Source organism: Drosophila suzukii, chromosome 3, assembly GCF_043229965.1.
Source record: "Drosophila suzukii chromosome 3, CBGP_Dsuzu_IsoJpt1.0, whole genome shotgun sequence".
Taxonomy (NCBI): Eukaryota; Metazoa; Arthropoda; class Insecta; order Diptera; family Drosophilidae; genus Drosophila; species Drosophila suzukii.
In genome coordinates, this window is record NC_092082.1 from 15,975,976 (window position 1) to 15,996,274 (window position 20,299).

General features: G+C 44.1%; 2 protein-coding genes across 5 annotated transcripts; both read left to right on the forward strand.

The window, feature by feature from the left end:
- Positions 1-226: 226 nt before the first annotated feature.
- Positions 227-18,432, forward strand: LOC108006823 (folliculin-interacting protein 2). 3 transcript variants are annotated; one of them, XM_036815119.3, is made up of 8 exons: positions 227-341; positions 1,049-1,373; positions 13,006-13,285; positions 13,582-14,616; positions 14,679-14,866; positions 14,942-17,111; positions 17,190-17,459; positions 17,523-18,432. In XM_036815119.3, exons 2-8 carry the CDS (start codon positions 1,087-1,089, stop codon positions 17,727-17,729), a joined length of 4,437 nt encoding a protein of 1,478 aa, XP_036671014.3. In that variant the 5' UTR covers positions 227-341; positions 1,049-1,086; the 3' UTR covers positions 17,730-18,432. The 3 variants fall into 3 exon arrangements, with proteins under 3 accessions (XP_036671014.3, XP_065720806.2, XP_036671015.3); XM_036815120.3 differs by lacking the exons at positions 227-341; positions 1,049-1,373 and adding exons at positions 10,686-10,812; positions 11,371-11,501; XM_065864734.2 differs by having other exon boundaries at positions 231-1,373.
- A 177-nt stretch (positions 18,433-18,609) lies between these two features.
- On the forward strand, positions 18,610-19,851 carry LOC108006824 (cyclic GMP-AMP synthase-like protein). 2 transcript variants are annotated; one of them, XM_017070372.4, is made up of 3 exons: positions 18,610-18,878; positions 18,934-19,182; positions 19,252-19,851. In XM_017070372.4, exons 1-3 carry the CDS (start codon positions 18,701-18,703, stop codon positions 19,821-19,823), a joined length of 999 nt encoding a protein of 332 aa, XP_016925861.3. In that variant the 5' UTR covers positions 18,610-18,700; the 3' UTR covers positions 19,824-19,851. The 2 variants fall into 2 exon arrangements, with proteins under 2 accessions (XP_016925861.3, XP_065720808.2); XM_065864736.2 differs by having other exon boundaries at positions 18,611-18,878; positions 18,934-19,851.
- Positions 19,852-20,299: the final 448 nt, after the last annotated feature.

Below are 20,299 nucleotides of genomic sequence, written 5' to 3' on the forward strand. Positions count from 1 at the left end.
AATTTATTTTAAATAATTAAATTGCAAGTTATAGAAGCGTGAGAACAAGTATTGTTTCAACCTCTTAACAAACTATTTATTTCCAAGTTTTTGATTTGAATATACGTTACACAAACTGCAATTGGTGTGGCAACTCTTAAAATAACCCCTAAAAATGCCACCGGTGTGCACACACTGGCGCGCAGCTGCGGCCAACTTCGCGTTGCAAAATGCTCTTGTTAGTGTTGTTGTTCTTGTGTTTGTGATTGTAAATAAAGGCCAAACAGTCGCGCGAAACATTAAGACCAACCTTTGGGCCTGGCCAGAATGTAACACCTCACGAGGGAGAGCAAACAGTGACCGTAAGCGTAAAGTGCTCAATTAAGCCAAGTGACTTCACCTCGATCCGCGCAGCGAAAGAGAGACGGTGAATAGGAAAATGTGGGCAGGAAGTGGGAAGTGCGATGAATGACAAAAAAAAGTGTGTATTGGCCAAAAGAAGCTCGCATTGGTAGCAACCAAACCATTCTCACACACACGGCGCTCTTTGAACGCTGCCGCTCTCTCTTTCTGTCTCTCTCTCTATCTTTTTCTCACACTTACACACATTTAAACGACTGCGACGCGTCTCTTGCAAACTTTTTAAAGCGGACGCCAGCGATATTCGGTTCTCATTTCGATGTGGAACGGTAAAGAACCTGTGTCGCTTCCGCCGCGATTCGCAAAAACAACACAAAAATAGCCCATTATATTTTTTGCTCAATCAAATAAAAGCCACTTCAAGTGTGCGAGTGTGTGTTTGTGGTGTGTGTACAGGAAGAGATCAGATAGATCAGAAGCAGTGCAAGAAGGAAAAGTGCAAAGCGAAAGTTTTGATTGTGCAGCATCCGTCATCTCGCTCTGGCAGTCGCGCGTGTAACGGTAATCGCCTCTCGCGCCTCTCTCTCCCCGCCCCACTAACAACAACAAAATCAGCGACACATTCCAAGGAAAGCGAAAAGTTCGCGCTTCTGTGTGTCATTTAAAACAACAATTTTCAATATTCAATATTCGATTTTCGATTGGCCAGATGTGTTTATTAAATGATTGCGCACACTGTGTGTTATTATGGCCCTACTGAATAAGCTCTTCTTTCCGTCGCCAACACCAACAACACCCGCGAATTTAGCGGCAGCGCCCACGCTGACCGCAGCAGCAGCGCTAATTAATAGCCAAACAGCACTACCAACACCAACAACAACAACTACAGGAACAGCGGCAGCAACAACAACAACAGCAACGACAACAACATTGCCGGCGCGTACAACTCACGCCTCTGCCGGCGTCGCTGCCTCTGCCGGCAATAGTTCGTCGTCCGCAAAAGCTACAAAACAAACTTCGCGAAATTATCTAAGGTAAGTGTTTATCTGCTTGGCAACAACAACAGCAAAAAACTAACACCCGGTATTAGTAGTGTATCGATAAAATGCGCGCACAACAAAAGGAAAAATAGAGGTGCAGCTGCAAAAACTCGCACATACATATGTATGTATGTATGTACATGCGAAAAGGCGTTCTCATGATGCGTTTCACACTCACCTATGCCCCGCCCCCTCCCCTCCCTGTACTCTCTTTTGCACTACCTGCGCTTCCTCTTCCTCTTGCCTTTGTTCGTACGCAAATTGGCAAAGCGTAAAACGAGGACGATAACCCAGCGCACAAATTCGACATGCACTACTCAGCGTCACGTACGCCTCCTGCCTTTTTCGATATGATCTTAAAATACATCTATCAATGGCCAAAAACCATTGAATGCTAAATCTTGAGGGATTACAAAGATGCAGATGCCATTGCAGCTGTCTCGAAAACGTCTCAAAGAAGGTCCCTTTTCCTTGTGTTTTTAGAACTACAGTGGGCTCTGCTTAGGGGCATTGTGGTTACCTGAAATTTGCGAATCTGCAGATCCTCTTCTTTGTAAATTACATGCTCTATATTTAAATCCGCAAGGAATTTGCTAGGAATTTCATTTCCAGGTGCTCTGTGGTAGTATGATAGAGGTGTTTCAAGTATAGACCATTTTAAAACCATTTAAGTTTTAAAATATTTTTTAAAGCTAGCTGACAAGGATTTTTTTCTTGTTGGTTTAAACTTGGTCGACTTTATTAAGTTATAATTTTCTCATCTATTTTTGTCACAATACTTAAATAAAAAAAAATTAAGGACTTGCGTTTTTGTTAATATTTTTTTTTAATTTTTCTTACTGTATTTCTTTTTTGGGATTACCTATCAATTATTTGGCCTTGTCTTTGCTTAGCCACTCATAGCTCTGCTCCACTGTGTATCGATAACGATAGCCTGCTTAGCTCCAAGAACAACAACAAGCCCTAAATCACCCAACACCCCCAGCAGTGCATATTGGGTAGTCATGGTGGTTGCATGTGTGCGAGGAGGTGCGTTGTTGTTTGGCTGTTGCCGTTTCTTTCGCTCGCATAGCTCCGCACCCATCGATTGAGCTGCGCGCGCAAATAACTGTGCCCCACTATGCTCTGCCTTTCCCCACGCTCTTCGTGCATCTCTCTCTCCCCCCAAAAATCGATCGTTTCGTTTTCGTTCTCGGCTCACTTCGTTATCGCTTCGTGTCTGCTTTGTGCTACCCCTCTCGCTCGCACTCCCATAGACGTAGGCGTACGATCGTGGGCCGTGGCGGGGGCCTGGTGGTGGGAGGCGGCGGCAACGTCAGGCGCAAATGTAAATAAAAGCGAATCACATGACTTGCTAATCGGCGGTCGCGGCCTGCTCTCGTGATTATTATGTCATACACATTTTGTTGTTGGCGCAGCGCATTGTTTTTGTTGCTTCTCGCTTAATTCATTTCATTATTATTTATTACACTATTTACCTTATGCTGCTGCATACGATTTACAATGTTGATTTTTGACACTTTACGCGACTTGTGCGTGGGTTCTGATTGTTGTTTTGGTTCCTGTTGTTGTGACTGCGAGTGTGACTGTGACAGTGACTGTGATTGCGGGGCAGAAGCAGCGGGATGCTCTGTTAACGGTTAACTGGCGGACACACCCACGTTCGCTTTTCTAGGAATCCCATGTTTTGTGAAACCTTTAACAGTTTTTGCGAAATCAAGGCGGATAAGATTACAGTTCTCCGAAAAGCAATTTGTTTGTTTAGTTTTTGTGAAGGTTTCGATGTGCATAAAGTTGGCAAAACAAATTTATGTAATTTTTAAGGTTGTTGGAAATTCTCTGTTGTGTATTTACTTTTTCATGATTTCAAACATTTTTGTAAGAAAATTCATTGTACTCTATTTTTATATTTCCATTGAACTTAGCTAACTTAACAAAATAACATGATAAACATTTTTAGAGTTTTCGTAGAAATACAATAATCGTTTAAAAAGTCATATACTTTTTTTTGTTTTTGTTCTGTTATAAAAGTACCAATGATAACAGTTAAAACCGACATTTTAACCACTCACGGTGATAATCTATAGATAAGAAACGCTTTCGATATGCAAAAAACCTAATTGATGACAAGCTTTGGTGATATTTGTTTACTGGGTCCATAAAACATTTCAATCGTTTTTCCCCATTTATTTTTGTGGCCTATAATCTGAGGGCCCCCATCGCCTGGCTAACTCGATTAGCGCCTCGTCCGCGCTGTCAATCGGCCAGGCCGCCTTATCGGTCAGATGCCGAGCTGGCATTTAAAATATATATAGCGCAATGGTGAAATTGTCAGATTCGAGTGTGTATTGACCAATATTCGGGGCTGTATATACATTTATGGCCGCGCTTGTCGCCAACATTCGCCATTGCCATCACGTGATAGAAACTTTTCACCCTGCTAATTAAGCAACGCCAGCTTTTGGGGTTTTTGCACTTTGCCCACAAACAGACGCTCTCACACTTGGGGAATAATACTAATAATAATAAAAACACAACAACAAAAAAACTTGTAAAGTGTAGACAGCCGGTCCGACTAACTTCCCCCCTCAAAAGGCCACCGAAACACCCCCCCTTTTGGACGCTATCTTTGTGCTAGGTCAGTTTTTTTCGGATTCGCTGTAAACTAAACAAACGTTTACACTAATAGCAGTTAAAAACTACACTCGCGCCAAATACATTTATTTGTTTATTTGCTTAATTTAGTTGGGTGACGGCAATAAATTACGGCAGCAGCAGCACGCTTGGGTAAATTTCCACGACAGAATCTGAACCTACACTTATCGTTCATATTTCCAACGGGCCCAAAAGAAATGATTTAAAAATACTTTCGGTTCTCTGATAGGCCGAGAGCTAAGAATAAAAAAGAGCTGACGAAAAACCAACGCTAGTATAGAAATGGTGAAATGCTGGAAATCAAGGTCTGGAAACCCGAAGTGAATCAACCCATAGAAGCGAGGGGAGGGTGAATCATTTTCTTTGGACCCCGTCGTGACCAAGTTTAGACATTTGCTAGCCAGTTGGTCACATGACAGTTTGCTTTTTTTTTTTTTTGCTAAATTTTGCCTCGATATATGCATGATATAAAAGCAAAAAAAATCCAAAACCAGACGCCTGGCATCATGTGCCTTTGGAGGCACGCATTCCTTAACCCAATTCGCAAGTCATTCGCCCGATATCCAACGCATATGGCGTCCCAAAATATACATATAGCCGTTATTAGCGAGCTGGTATTAATTCCCGATAAGTTCGGGGATTTCAGGCTAAAAGCTATGCGCTATATACAAACTGTGATTTCATACACCCATCGACGATCTAGTACTCGCAATCGCCTTGCCATCTACAAAGTGCGATTCGCAAGCTCTCGATCGTTGGACTTTCACATGAATTCAAAAATCCCCCGCCAGCCAGCCAGCCAGCCAGCCAGCTACGCAAATCAAGGGAATTAGCACCTTTTGTGGAAAACTTTGGACCAACAAAGTCTCATTATGATCCGTGGACATGGGGGCTTCAGGCACGTGTGAAACACAATAAAATACGCGTTCGATTGGCGATCAAACAAAGCCACACATATCAATCTTGCACAAAAAAATCAAAATCACCGCTCTGAATGGCAGCATTATGGATGATTTCACTTAGAGCCTTAGGCAAATGAGTCGTAAATTGGTAGGGAATGGGAATTCATTAATAGTTTTTGATAACTGCCCGCCAATTGAATGGCCAAACAGCCGGCCAGCCGGCCAGACATCAATCAATGTGTTGGCTCGCAGCACAGGTGTGAACTTATTATTACATGGGCCGTAGCGTTACGATGCGACGGGCCGTAAGGCAATAGAGTAGTATAGTAGTATAGTAATAGACCAGGTGCCAGCGTGTCTGGCTCTAGTTTTTCTGGCTGTGGGCCACATGTCAAGTGGGGGTGTTATACCCATCACACCGCGAACCCCCCCCCGAACCCCGTGTACCGATTCCCTTGCCATTATTATTATTATCATCATCAGTGCAATTAAATATGTACGCGTATGACTGCGGAGAAGTCGGCAAACACACACTTTAGTTATGTGCAAACAGAAATCAGCACATTTAAATGGCAGCGTTTCGAGTGGAAAGGGGGCGGGGCGGGGCTGGGTGGCGAAGGGGCGGTGGTGTGCTTCATGTGCGAAGTCGCGTGGTCTGCCAAGTCATATGAGTAGTGAATCGTCGGCGACGACGACGCGTATCCAGTTTTTGTTGTTGCCTCGGGACCCGTTCCGATAGCAGGTGCACTGGGAAAAACAACTGTGCGTTTATTTAGTACAAAAAAAATGTTCAGAATAACATTTTTGCAACCTACCTGACTATATTACTACGCATCCTACACACTTTTTTATTGGTAGACCTTTTTGTTCTAATATTTTGTTGAAGAACTAGTCTTATATCATATAATTAAGTTTCATTTAGCTGATAATTCAATAAAAAACTGTATTACCCATAAAGGAAATATTTCAAAAAATAAATATGAAAACCACAGCGGTCAAGGTCATATTTATCTTTATTTTTCTTCTCATAGTTTTGAAGTCTTTTTTTATTGGTAAATACATATTATAAATCATGTTTTTTTAAGCCCGAGTGCTTGATATCTTAATCGGATTAACATTAAACTTCAACAATTTGAACTTGAATTAATAAATAAAACAAAATAATTCCATTATTGAGCCTTCAATGCCGTTTATTGTTAGAAAAGGCCGTATATATTCACCTAACTAACCATGATGTTTGAAACAAGCACTGTTTGTACTCCCTTTCTTTGCCAGTGTAGACGCAAGCGCTTCGCTGTCTGTGGACTGGCCCTGTTGTCACCCATTATCAGTTGACAAAACGCTTTTATTTTCCACTGCTTGCCGCCGCCTCATATCAATTGGCAAGGCAAACAAAATAAGATCCCAAAGTGCCTAAGCCGAGAGCTCCATTAACAGAAGCTCAATGAGACACCTTATGGGTGAACCATTCGGGGAGCGGTATTTCCGAATAGTTTCCAATGGCCCATATGCATATGGCTCTATTTAAATTAAGTTTACCAGCCAGGGCCACTGTTTACAATTGTCTTAGGCGTAATCCAAAGTCTCATCGAATCAGAGGGGTATTAAAACGAACAACACCTGGGATTACTCCTCGAATTTATGAAAATATTATGCGAACCGAGCACACAGAAGTGTAAATAATGAGAATGGGTGTATGTATATCTTTTTATTACCCTTTCGCCGAACCATAACTTTCAAGCCGTTAAAGTCCAGCTCGACGGCTTAAAATTATGAGGGCTGATAGTGATTTAGAAGTACTCAACTTAAGTTTGCAACTACAGATCAATTTTAATGATCATTTCTGATTTATGTGTGGTCTTATGGTAACGGACTCCATAGATCATACTGAGATATATAGTTGTATGTAAGATGGATTGTATTATGAATGTGAAAAAAAGACTAAAATTCCCTCCAAAGGGAACTGCGTTATAAATAAGTAATCACTAAAAGGAATTTTTTTCGAAAGACTAACCACATGATTCTAGGTTGTAAAATTGTTTATATGGTAGCTTACAAAGAACTTGGTTGTTCTGCCTTATCTGCAAGGTCTGGTTATTGTTTTCCCTTTGCTCGCGCTTGTTTATGTAAATGTTTTCCATTAATCTCTGACCCCTGATCGCTGAATGAGACCATTTTAATTGATTCCTGTTCCTACAATATTATTGCCATATTTTGCTTGTCACATGACGGAAGTTTCGCTTTTAAATTTGATCACCAATCCACCGGATTCCGTCATCTTTTTGCGACATTGACTCTTGGGCCTGTTGACATTCGGGCCATGATCTCACCTGGGCACAAGTTGGCCGTATTCCCGGGGCTGCCCGACCTGAGTCACGTTGTGTTTGCCAGGTGGAAACAAGTGCCCAATGTTAGCACTTGCTGTGGATGAGGAATGGGGGGGGGGGGGGGGGGGGGATGTGTCTCTGGTTACCCGGGAACGTTCATTGATTGATTGCGCCCGCAAGTGCTCACCTGTCCCAACCTCTCCTCACCTGACAGACCCCCTTTTCCGGGTCTGTTTACATTGGTCTCAAGTGACAATGAAAATCACTCGATATTTTTGTCGTCATTTGCTCATTAGTATTGTGAGCGACGACGATGGACGGCAACGACGACGACTCTTGTTTGTATTTATTTTTTGTTTGCCCGACTGCCTGATAAATTTCTTATGTTCCAAAGAGTGTACGAGTGGCACTTTTTTGGGGGATATTGCCAATTCGTTTTGAACTTGACATTCGATTTTAGAGCCCCAAAGGACGGGGTGAAGGTCGTCTGGTTGTACGGATGCACAGTGTGTGCCCACTGTGTGCATAACTGCTTATAATGGGGCCCAATGATAATGATAGTCAATTTGCTGGGCGCAGCTGCCGTTATACTATATACCCCGTCTATATATACATTATATATACCCATTGTCGTAGCCAAACGCCAACGTCTCCATCGCCATCATCGTTGTTGGTCGGTCGGTTGGTCGGTTGGTCGGTTGGTTGGGTTGGTTGGTTGGGTCATGTGACTTGTTGTACGGATGGAGCAACTGGTTGTTGTTTCGCTCTTGCCGCCGCCTTGCCTGCCCGCCTGGCCTTTGTGGGATTGCCTGGGTTGTCGTCGCTTTGGAAATCTGTGTTTATTCGCCACGCTCTCTTTCACTCACTCACACGAAAAGACAAACACTGGGGGAAAAAGTATAGTCTAGTGACAAGAAATCCATGCCTGAAGGCTAAACTATGTCTATACCTGACAGAGCTAAAGCAGAAAGCATCCTAAAAAGATCCGAAACAGTTAAAGGGGTTTATAGTTGAACAACAGAATATAACTGGTAGTAGTTTGTAAGGTATTTGATATATAATTGAACATTTCCTGAAATATGATCATTATAGAATTTATTGCCGTTTGTTAAGTTGAGTTCAAGATACACAAGTCTAATGTCAAGTGGATAAAATCCGGATATATTTCTGAAGGTGATAGGAAATGATTAAAATGTAAATGTTTAGGTCTAGAGAGTTGTTCACATGTTTATGGATCTCCTTGATTAAGACATAAACCTGGTACAGACCAGGGAACTAGGGTTTTAATTTTGGTATAGTAAATAATAATACCTTAATTTCATTACATATAAGAACATTTTGCATATAATGTACAAGGATCTTGAGTTATAATCCTTTGGGCTATCTTTATACATATGTTCTGAATGGTTCTATAGACAATATTGAAAAGTACAGTTTTATAAGAATGTAAAGTTTATAAATTCCATTATATTTTAATAATACCTATCCCTTTTTATGAAACTATAAAAACCTATAATGATTAGGGCTTAGGTTTCTCCCAGTGCAAATACCGCAGACAGGGAGAGTCAGACGGCCAGACACGCTCTGTAAAGTCATTAACAGATGCTGATTTGATTACAATTGCGCCCCTTTACTCTCTGTTTATCACCCTGGTTTTTGTTTGTTTGTCCGTCTGTGAATTTGTGGCTGTGCCAAAGCCAAAACCAAATGTCTGGGACTGGGGACATATCAATTGCGGACGATTTCCCATATCAATCAGTGGCGCGCAGTGCTGGAGTATCCAAGGGCTAATCAAAACATAATCCAGCCAAAGCCCGATAACGCCCGTCACCACTCGAGTGGCCACTCCGCCTTACATCCCCCATAAGTACACCTGACCATATCAATCAAAATATATATAGTTAAGAACCCGCTATATTATAAATGGGTGTGCTGGGAGGAGGGTAGGTTCTTCTTGTCTTTGTTCATTATGCATGCCTGCCCGCCTGTATTTATGTATGTACGTATTTATTTGCTTAATATTGTTTGGCTGTGGCTCGCTTTTGTTTTGCTTGCGTAGCTGAAAAAGCATGTGATCCCGGCAAGTGCCCCGCCCCCAGCCCCTGCTCCCCTTGCTGGCCCCTCAGAAATAATGAAAATAAAAGCTAAAGCAAAAAATATCTGAATAAACAACGCTGCTGCTGCCTTCTTCGACCGATAAGTCAACTTAGCGGCCTTTCGATAATTGTTTTCGCGCTGATCTCTCCCGTATTTCGTCTTGGCCAGGTCAGCAGCCCAGCCTAGGGCGCCTTGTACCTTCTGGCTTTCAGCCTCTGACTTTCTGGCCCCCCATATGCATAAGCTCACGTAGTCGTAGTCGCAGTCCCCCAGCGATCAGGGCTGCTGACAAAGTCCATTTGGGCGGGCAAACGTTGGCGCACCCTACACAAACAATAGCGGTGTGTTCTGATATCTTTATCAACACGAAAATGGTTTAGGGTATGATGTTCAAAATATATTTATTATAATAAAACCTTTCTTCTGCATGAAAAGTATTTATAAAACATCTTGTATCCTAAATATTATCATATAGTATTTAAAATTAAAATGCAAAGTAAAATATCTTCTTGTATTTTAATATCATCATAAAATATTCAAAATGGGGAAAAATATAAAATATTATCTTGTATCTTAATATTATTACAAAAAATGTTCTTAGTTTCATAATATTTATTCTAATTTTTTAAGTTCCCTTAAATCTATGCTTTAAATGGTTTTCATGGAAACCGAAGATGGCCAAATAAAAACCTGAAAATAACCTGTGTAATTGCCTTCCCTAGGGCATTTAGCCTTCGACCGAAAACCCTCTGAAGAATGTCTTTAATGTCGTTATTAAATTTTGGCCATATGTCTTTCAACTAATCCATCAAACAATCATTCATCGTTGTCTCTTGACTTTTGCCCAAAATATTTTTTCCTTTCTCTTTTTGATTTTTATTTGTTTTTTGTTTTTTTTTTTTTTTTTTAATTTTTAAACAACATATTAACACATCAGTCTATGACAAGCAACAAATGGTGGCCACATGATGCTCGTCCGACTTTTGGATTCCACTTGGGGTTGTTCGGTTCGGCTTTGGTTCGGTTATGTTCGGTTTTTGGGTGCGCAGCTGGACGAACGAATGGATGGATACGAGAAATCATGTGAGCGACGCTCCAATTTGGATGCCCCATGTCGCGGCCCCGAAGTCGCCTCGTTGAGGATCGTTGCTTGTATTATCTGCATGAGTGTTCCAACGTACTGCCCTCGTATATATGTACCTATATCGATTGGCCAGGCGGGCCTTATTATAATGCATATGCGAGTGAGCTCGCCGCTCGTCTCGCTTTGACGGGTGGGCACGGGACCTGGGCTTTTCAGTCCCCGTTCCCAGTTCCGTTCCCCAGGTTCCCAGTTCTCGGGTTCTCGAGTTCCCAGTCGATCGCGAGCGCCTTGAACTTCATTAGCTGACTAGCATCGCGGCCATAAAGATATCGTCGCGTCGTCGGTCCGCGTTAATCGGGGGTCCAACGGTAAATGTTACAGTTCAACTTCTCTAAACTCCAATAGTAAAAAAAATTTTTTTTAGCTTAACTCCTTAATTTAAATTTTCAGTTATGCTATTATGAATTTTAAGCCCCAATATGGTTATTAAAACAGCTTTTTTGTTTACAGAAATAAAATAAGAAAAATAATTAATATAAAAAACACATTATACACTTGCTTAAAGAGAGGTGTAGTAATTCTTCCATCTCCATAATACAATTCGTGACTTCTTTGTTAGTAAATAACGAAATTGTTTACACTTTTGTTTGCGAATAAATCAATAAATATGGGATGTTAACTTGGTTATCAATTTGATCTTGCTATGGAGAGCTACAAAAATAAATATTTATTTAATGGACATAAGGCTTAAATAAATACAAGTGCTTATTTCGGAGAACTTTAAAATAAATTTGATTTGTTATTATTATATCATGTGCTAGCAAGCCTAGTCTTTTTTTGTTTTCGAATTTTTAACAAAAAGCTCTTCAACTTGGGCGACTTAAGATCTTACAATAGACTACATTTTTTCTGTTGTGAAATTATAGATAGGCAAAGTCGAGTTCGAGAAGTACCGTAACCGTAACTAAGGAAATTTCCGGCGAGACAGTTGGCGCTATCGCGAAGCTGCAGGTGGAATTACCCTTTGTCGCATGCATACGCCGCCCTTCAAATCCAAGTAAGCATGGCCAATAAATTGGCCCCGGGGACAACAAAGGGACCGCCCACCGGTCAAGTCTGGTCGTCTGGTCAGTTGTGCCTGCGTACATATATACTATATGTACTATATATCCACTATATCAGTGGTCCCTCGTGACCAACCGGCCCAAAACCAAAAACACCTTCGTAATCGCTGTGCGTGCGGGCTCCCCCCTTCTTATTGCGGGGCTGTAAAGCATTTATTAAGCTCTAAAACTAGATCGCCCACTCCCCCTCCCATCTAAAACCCAAAACCCCACCCCCCAAAAACGCCAAACGACTATCATCAGTTGGGCTAATTGTTAATTATAGCGCTAATTTCACGAAAGGCGCCTTCTCAAAGTTAGCGCTACTTAGACAAGCCATTTATAAAGCCACTAAAAATAAATTAGCTCAAATCTGTTGTACGAGCTTTAAATCGAGTACGCGGCGACTGCCGATTTGTCTGGCATGTGGAGTGGATTTCGAATGGGTTTTTGGCCATTAGCGGGGGCAGAACATCATAGGCGTTGACAGGATCTGTCAACAAATAATCTACTAAGTACTATTTTTTACGTTGTATTTTACTCGCTATCTTACTGCTGTTCTATCTATCATATCATTTTGAGGATGACTTTTTATTAAATCTTTACTGGAAACTAGCAAAAAATTAGTTTCAAAAGGACATAGGTATAATATTGTTAAAAATAAAGAACATTTTGTATATAGATTATAGAAGAGATGCCCTACAAATTCATTGAAAACTTTTTGTTGAGATATACATATACCTCATTTGCTAGCGCTACTTAGATCATCCAATTATAGAACCGCCAAAAATAAATTGGTTTAATTTAACATTCAAGATTGCCGTCATGTGACTAGTGACACCTTCACTCCCCCCCTAAATTCAGAGAGTTCAAAGTTCAGCATTAGTACGCTTTAGGCGGCCTTATCTTTCGACATTTCGGTTCTGGGTGTAAAAGATTTGTCGACAGTACTCAACGTACCCGCTCTTTTATGGGGATGGGGGCATGAGTAATCGTCACGTGCCAACTGTGGGGTCGCTATATATAGAGCATAGCATTTGCCATTTTATCGACGACAATGAACAGCACTGAATACGAGAGCTACTCGAGATCTGCGCATTATAATGAATCTCGTCTGCTCTGGGAAACTGTGGGTGGCATTTTGACGACCTTCGAGGGGAACTCTAGAATTTTAATTTTAGGCGATATCGAATAGCAATTAAGGTGTGGTGAATACTAGGTAAGTTAAGATATATAAGGGGGATTTATGACATGTACAATATAAAAATTTCCTGTTCTTAAGATTTTCCAACTTGTTATTTCTTGCAAAAACCAAATATGTCATCAGAAAATCTTCTTAAGTGACGAATAATTAAATTTGCTACCTTAAGTAGGAACTGTCTTTTGCTGACGCACCCCATATGACGAATATCGTGTTAATAGAAGTAACCTCTTTATTTTTCACTCTTTATTTTGCAGTCAGTTCCCCTTCGAGGGCAGCCAGGTGCGAGTTCTGCTCTACAAAGAGGATGACAGCCGGCGACTGCTCTTCGACTCGAATGCCCTGCAAAAGGTGACGCACAGGGATCCATCCGGCACATCCGCATCCGTATCATCCTCATTATCCTCAACGAGTGGCGGTGGAAAGTTCCTCAAAAATGAAAAGTACACCTCGCTGCAGAATGGCAAGATTCAGTCCAAGGCACATTCCAGCAATGGCAGCAACTTCATCGAGGTGTGCGCGGAGTATGGCTATAAGGTGAGTTATCTATTGTAAGACATAACCAACTTAATTTAAAAGCAAATTAACGAGATGGCTGTATCCCTTGATCTCAGTACATATCATTTAGCTTGTATGATGAATAATGGGATGTTAAAAAATTGCAAAGTAAAGGAAATGCATGTATCACAATTTTCTCTTGGATGCAGTCTTTTTTGTGATACAGGTTTAGTTTGAAGAGGCTGAATAATATATGGTTCTACGAAATATCGTTTAGGACTGTACCGAACTCAAATATTTTGTTTTGGTCTAATGTATGTGTTTTTTCCTATCAGCATAACCGACCCTCTGGAGCGGACATCACACCGCTGGGCGAGATGGTGTTTGGCTCGCTGCCGATGTCCTTTTGCGGAACGGCCCTGAAGGTGCACTGGCTGCCGGAGCCGGCGAGGATCCTGTGCTCCCAAGTCTACCTGACGCCCACGAGCAATGGAGGATCTGGATCCGGTCACTCTCCCTACTCCACGCTCTCCACGAACAGTCTGGCGACGCCGCGCACCTCGATATGCAGCGAACACGGCTCCATGGATGGTCTCTCGATGAACTCCTTCTCCATGCCGTTTAGCGTGTGCGTGGGGCGGCAGATGAGCCTGACGCCACCGTTGGATGTTCCAGCAGCGCCGGCGGATCAGCAGTCACTGTCCATACACTCGATAGACTCCAGCGGACCGCGATTCTCCTCCACATATAGCACGGCCACGGATTCGGGCTATTCGGCCAGTGGGAGTGGCAGTGCAGCTGGCGGGGATCAGTGGTCCTATCAGTACTCATCAACGCGCAGCAGTCTGGGCAGCGTCCTCTCCGATCAGTCGGATGCGATGCGCAAGTTGAGCATGGACTCGGCCTGCTACACGGGATCCTCTCCGTACCTGGACGGATTCGCCAGCGATGGCTGCCTGCAGCGAAGAATCTCGCGCAATTTGCGCACCTCCTTTGAGAATGAGCATTCCAAGAACGATTTTATCGGCTTCCTCAGCGACAACTACGCATTCAATGGCCCGGTGGTGGCGTCAGGAGGAGGAGGCGGACCTGGAGGTGGCAGCGAGGGTGGCGGAATGGCTCCGCCGCAATACAGGAGAGCCAGCTACTGTGCGAATGAGTCGCGAAGTAATCCGGAAATGGGCAGGAGGCAGGCCAACCTGCGAAGGAGGGCGAAGCTCGGGTTGGCCGTGTGCATCTCTATGAGCGAATCTTTCGAGGAGGAGATGGAGCTGTTTTGCAGCGAGCACATCGCCTTGCTGGAATCCATGCTTAGTCGGCTGCGGGCCAGCACGGAGAATGCGTACATAAATCACAAGAACTTTCTGCAGGTAAGGAACACACATACAACTCCTGTCGCTCAAGTAATCAGGAATTTTTGTGTGAACCTCAGATCATGTTCCAGGCCTGGCAGGATACGCAGCAGTGGTTCAGCGATCTCTTCACCGCCCCGCGCATCAAGACGCCCGTCTGGCTGAGCATCACCACCAGCGGCAGCAAGTACTCAAAGAATGTGGCGGAGCGATTCATAAAGGAACTGTGCGATCTGCTCTCATTCGCCGACACCAAGGACTCCAATTTGTAAGTTCAATTTGTAGGTTCACTGGAAAGATCTTATTAATATACAAATAATTGGAACTTTTTTATTTCTTACAGCTTTATCAGCACCATGCTTACGGGGATTCTCACCCACCACCTAGGCTGGGTGGCCACTGTGTCGGCCTTCAATAGCGCCGGCCTTCGGCGATCGGAGTCCTCCGCATCGGCGGCGGCCATCGAGCAGCGGGCCAAGCTGCTCCAAGTGGCCCAGAAGCATCCGTACAATGCCCTGTGGGCCCAGCTGGGCGACCTTTATGGAGCCATCGGCATGCCGCCCAAATTGGCTCGCACCATTGTCTGTGGAGCGGAGAAGTTGTGGGTGGAGAAGCTGTTAAACGTGCTCACCTACTTCATCCGCTGCAGCGAGGTACGGCGTGCGGCCAAGCGGGAGGACTTCAACAAGCAGCTGATCAACGACCTGGTGGCCCAGAGCCAGGCCCAAAACCAGGCGGGCAACCAAGAGCGGCACAAGAGTCCACCGACGCAAATGCGCGGATTGAGCAGGACGGCCACCTGCAAGCAGAATCTAAATTCCATTGTCGATGATGCGGACGATGAGAATGGCGAACTCAATGGCTACGGCGGGGAGGACGAGAATGGTGAGCGCGACGAGATGGACTCTGGATCCCTGGATGCCAGCGATGGGATGCAGACACTGAAGAAGAATGAGATTCCCACGGTGTTGGCCTTTAGGGACTCGCACTTTGTTCAGCAGGAGCTGCGTATCGGTAACTATCTAATGGACACGGGAATTGACAAGAAGACACTGCTGGCGCGACAGGCGCAGCAGTATTTTCGCACTGGCAAGGACGGCCGGATCCGTTTGACAGTGACCACGCCGGACAACGTGGAGCTGTGCATGGAGGAAGAGCAGTCGAGCGGCACTGGCTCTGTGAGTACTGGTTCCGTGGACGATGGCGCCATCGAGGCCATCGACTACGAAGAGAACATGGAGGCGCCGCCGAAGAAGAACTTCTTTTGGAACATGGTGCCGGTGGCGGGCGTCAAGGAGGGGCTGAGTCTCACCGATTTGGCCAAGCTGCAGCAGGGAATTCGGATCATTAATAGGAAGCTAGAGCGACGCAGTAGCAGCTACTCTGTTGAGGGTAACCCCGACCAGCTGAGCAAGACGGGTGGAGGCACAGGAACAGGTGACTTTGAGCCCCTTAGCCACGAGAGACGCTCTTCGCATTTGTCCCTCTCGGATCTGATCACGCAGAACAGCATGGGCAAAAGCGATCGCATGACCTGGGGAATCGAGCCCATAAAGGAAAACGTGAGCCTGGAAGAGCAGATCCACTTCGATCAATGCCACAAACTAATCGAGCGAGAGCACGGCATCTGCCGACAAACATCGGCGGATAATGGCAACGGTGTTGTTTTCGTCCTCGGCGACAATGAGCCGCTGATCAACCTGAAGAAGAGCAGCGAGGATCTGAGCGGAGATCAAGATGCCAAGCCCGCCCTAATGCTGTGCGCCCAGCATCAGCGCACCCACGACAGGAGTAAACACTCTGGCATGAAGTTCAACTTTGAGCAGTATCCGCAGATTGCAACCAACTACATGAAGAGCAAGAATCTGCTGATGTCCAATTATGATCTGCTAATGGACAAGGCCACCAAGCTGGAGGCCAGCGAGGCAGCTGCTCTCAAGGAAAGCGATAGTACGGCAACGCTGGCGGCTAGCAGTAGCTCCACGGCTGCCATGCCTCCGCCTGCAACTCCGGTGGCTGCGAATAGCGACCGTTGCGTGGTGTGTAGCAGTGGCGTTGGTATTAGCGCCTCGGCCACCTGGAACCAAACACCTTCCAACGCCACCGAGCTGGAGTTTGAGACAGATGAGGTGCACTGCTATAATCAGAGTGGGATCGGCAATGGATCCAGCTCCAGGGTCCTGCAGCCTGTGAGCTCGGCCGCGTCCATAGACACCCTCAAGTCGGCGGCTGCTGTCGAGCCACTTAGTCCACCGATCCCAACGCAGATGCAGACCACCTACATGCGAAAGCAGCAGCCCAAGCGGGTGCCGTCAGGACGTAGTTCCGTCTCCTCGGTGGCCGCAAAGTGTGCGGCTGTCAATGTGTCCCAGCAGCTGCTAAAACTGCCTGTTCCGGGCGTCAAGGAGCTTCCACAGGACGACGACTCCCCGGGCGATCAGCTGCGGGCCGGCTTCATTCCCTCGCTGCTGCTTAGCGTCAGTGATCACTACGTCTCCGATATGGTACTCCAGGTGGGTGTCTTAATCATTTAAGATTGTTTTTTACCTTGAACCAATATTTATAAAATTGTTTTATCCCCAATTCCATAGGGCACTTGTGCTCCACCTAATAAGTGGGAGATGCATCTGCGCGAGGATCTAGCGCTGGCCGCGCGCTCCGCTTCGCTAATCTCGCAGCCAGCGGAGAACATAGCTATTGTGGCCGACATGGACAAGTGGGATGTTCGGCTTATCTCGTCGCAGACGCAACAGTTTCCGTACGCCGGTGGCCAGAGCTCGCCTGTGGGCATGTCTCAGCTCGTGTCCAGCATGCTGGAAACCGTACAGGCCATGCATGCAGGTGGAATTCCCGCCTACGAGGTACGTACTTTTAAATGATGTTTACTATTCTGTTTTTGCTAATTTGGGAATCTTGTTTTTCAGTGTTTGTCGTTCCTTGAGTCAAAGCTGCAGGAAATCTATCTGCAATCGGAAACATTGGCAGCGTTCCTGCTGGAAACGGACCCTTGCCGCCTGAGCGACATTACAAATCCTCTGCAGCTCTCCGAGAATGATGTGCCGCTGTTGCTATCAATCGCATATATACACACGCCCAAGATCAGCCGCAAGTGCGGTATCAGCTTCAGGTGACAGGCCGCCGCCGTCGCCGTTTGCTGAGCCAGGACATTGCCAAATATTCTACCACAATCCACCCTTCAGCGAGCTCTTCTCATGCATCATCCAAAGCGATACAAGCAAATACTCCAGCGAATTTTATTTTCACTGATTTTGTGATATATTTATACGTGTATGAATCTAGCGCTTTAAAGCAGGATACGTTAGTGAGCCATAGCTTAGCCTTAGCCCCTCGAACGGAACCAATCCGATCCAAACAGAAACGGTTGGTTTCATACTAATTTAATCGCCCGGTGTAAACGGGTCGTTCATCGAAATTTACCACATCCACTCATCGCGGTCACATGAAGAAGTATTGTAAATTATCTGGGTTAGAATTAGCCGGCCAGATTGCGTTGGCGATGACGGTGACGATGATGATGACGACTCCGGCTTAGCAGCACTCGAAAAGCCCTGCTATCGGATCAATCGATCGCCAGAACATATCTTGCCCCGCCCCACACTTTTGTAGTGCTTGATTTAGATTTAATAATTTATGACAGCAGTAATATAATCGTAGAAATAATTGTATAAGTTTACAATACCCTAGGGATGCAGTGCAGCTACTAAACTAATATGTGTATAATGCATTCGAGAAAACAACTAAAACAACAAATAAATCAAAACAAAATATGTATATATTTTTGAAGGAAGGAATATACAACAATTTTAAAATGAACCAATTGTGAGTTTTATTTTATTATTTGGAAATTATGGCATGTTGTACGTTCGTACAACATTTCCCAGTACTTATAAGAAATCCTTTCAACAGAGTTTGAGTTTCCTTATTGCCATTTTTCTTATTGCTGCAACAAATAAGAACCTGACTTTATCGGCACCTCGGCAACCCTAATTTATCGATTGACCGTTTGACATTTATCAGGACACATTTAGTTTCCAAAAACGAGTGTGCATTCTTGTTATATAGTTTTTGAAATTAAACCAACATGTCGAGTTTTATTTGTAAGAAATTCTCTATGGCATTGAATTCGGTAGCGTCATGTCTGATGCGCCCGCCAAAAGATGAAATTCTGGACGAGCTTTTTATGGTGCAACATAAGATTATGGAAAATCTGAATTCTGCTGGCAGGTGGGACGGGACATTGTTCACCTTTGGCGTAATGGGTAAGCACGAAGGAGACTCCGGCAGGTCAAGATATACATATTGCCTAAATTCCAGGAAATTCTTCGGAATCCATAACAAAAATACATGATGGAAAATATGAGTTCCAGGTTAACGTGAATTTCCCATTTGAACTTAAGCCCATTAGGGACGAGCGTCGTCCTGGGTTTGTGATGCTCCAAGCTGGAGAACTCGTAGACCATCCAGCCGTTGTTAACGGGTTTCTCCAACGCGATGCCCTTGCTTGCTGGTTTTTATTCATTATAAATAAGGATGGGACAAACATCCGTAACTTTTCATTGGACGGTGAGGAGTTTATCATGAGTTTCTCCCTGATTAATATTCGGTCCTCTGTGCACCTGATCTGTAAGCCAGTGCTCCAGTTTGACTTCTCGAAGTGGCCGCTGCCATATCCGGAGGTTCCCGATGGTGGTCTGAGTTTTCGCAACCATCCCTGGTACGCGGTACCCAGGGTGACTGTACCTTTGGACAAGCGGAGCTTTATGGTCTGGGCTCCGGACTGGGAACGCTTCCTGATGGAATGGAACTGCCATGCGAACAAGGTGCTGCTTTTGATGCGTAAAATAATGGAACAGATGGAGATATACCTTCCGTTAGATGTGGTCAAATCGATTATACTGCGTAACATTCAGATCCTTCCATTCGACCTGGGAAATTGTTTCCTAGCCGTTTTCGAGGCTTTTGTTAACGATTTGCAGGAGGGCAAAGTGACTCCATTCCTTGTGGACAGTGTGAACATGCTTCAAATAGGATCGAATTATGAGGCCAAGATTGAAATGTACCATTATACAGCCTCAAATCTTTTGATTACATTTAAAAATGTTAAGTCTCGAGCTCTGGCCGATCAAGTCAAGACCGGTGGTGACAACCAATCCTGCGGTCCCGATAACTGGATTACAGTTCTACATCTTTTATTTGGTAATTAAATAAAAGCAATCTTTTTATATAAATGCAGTAGAAATCTTGTTACTCAACTGTCTTCTAATTTACAAACATTTACTAAGCGATAATATATCGTAACTGTTGTAAGCTGTACAAAACAGACGGTCTTGATTTTTCTAAACTACTGTTGAAAAATGGCTAAAAAAAGAGAAGTTTTGACTAAAATCTGAATCTGCCCTAAAAATCACTTTTTTGGCTGCCATATTGCTCATTAAGGTCAGAATGAGGAATTTTATACGTCGCTGAGTTTGTTGCTTAATTACCAATCTATTGGCATTAAAACCTAAAAAGTATTAGTTTTTGACATTTGGTGCGAAAATGGATCAAACAATCAATTTTGCTTAAAGGTATGTAAATGGACCGTTAGTATAGGGTGTAAGCTACTAAAAACAGTCGGCCTTTTAGCTGAAACCCTTGTTTTGGCTTAACTACGAGTGAAAAACGGATAAAAAAGAGTAAT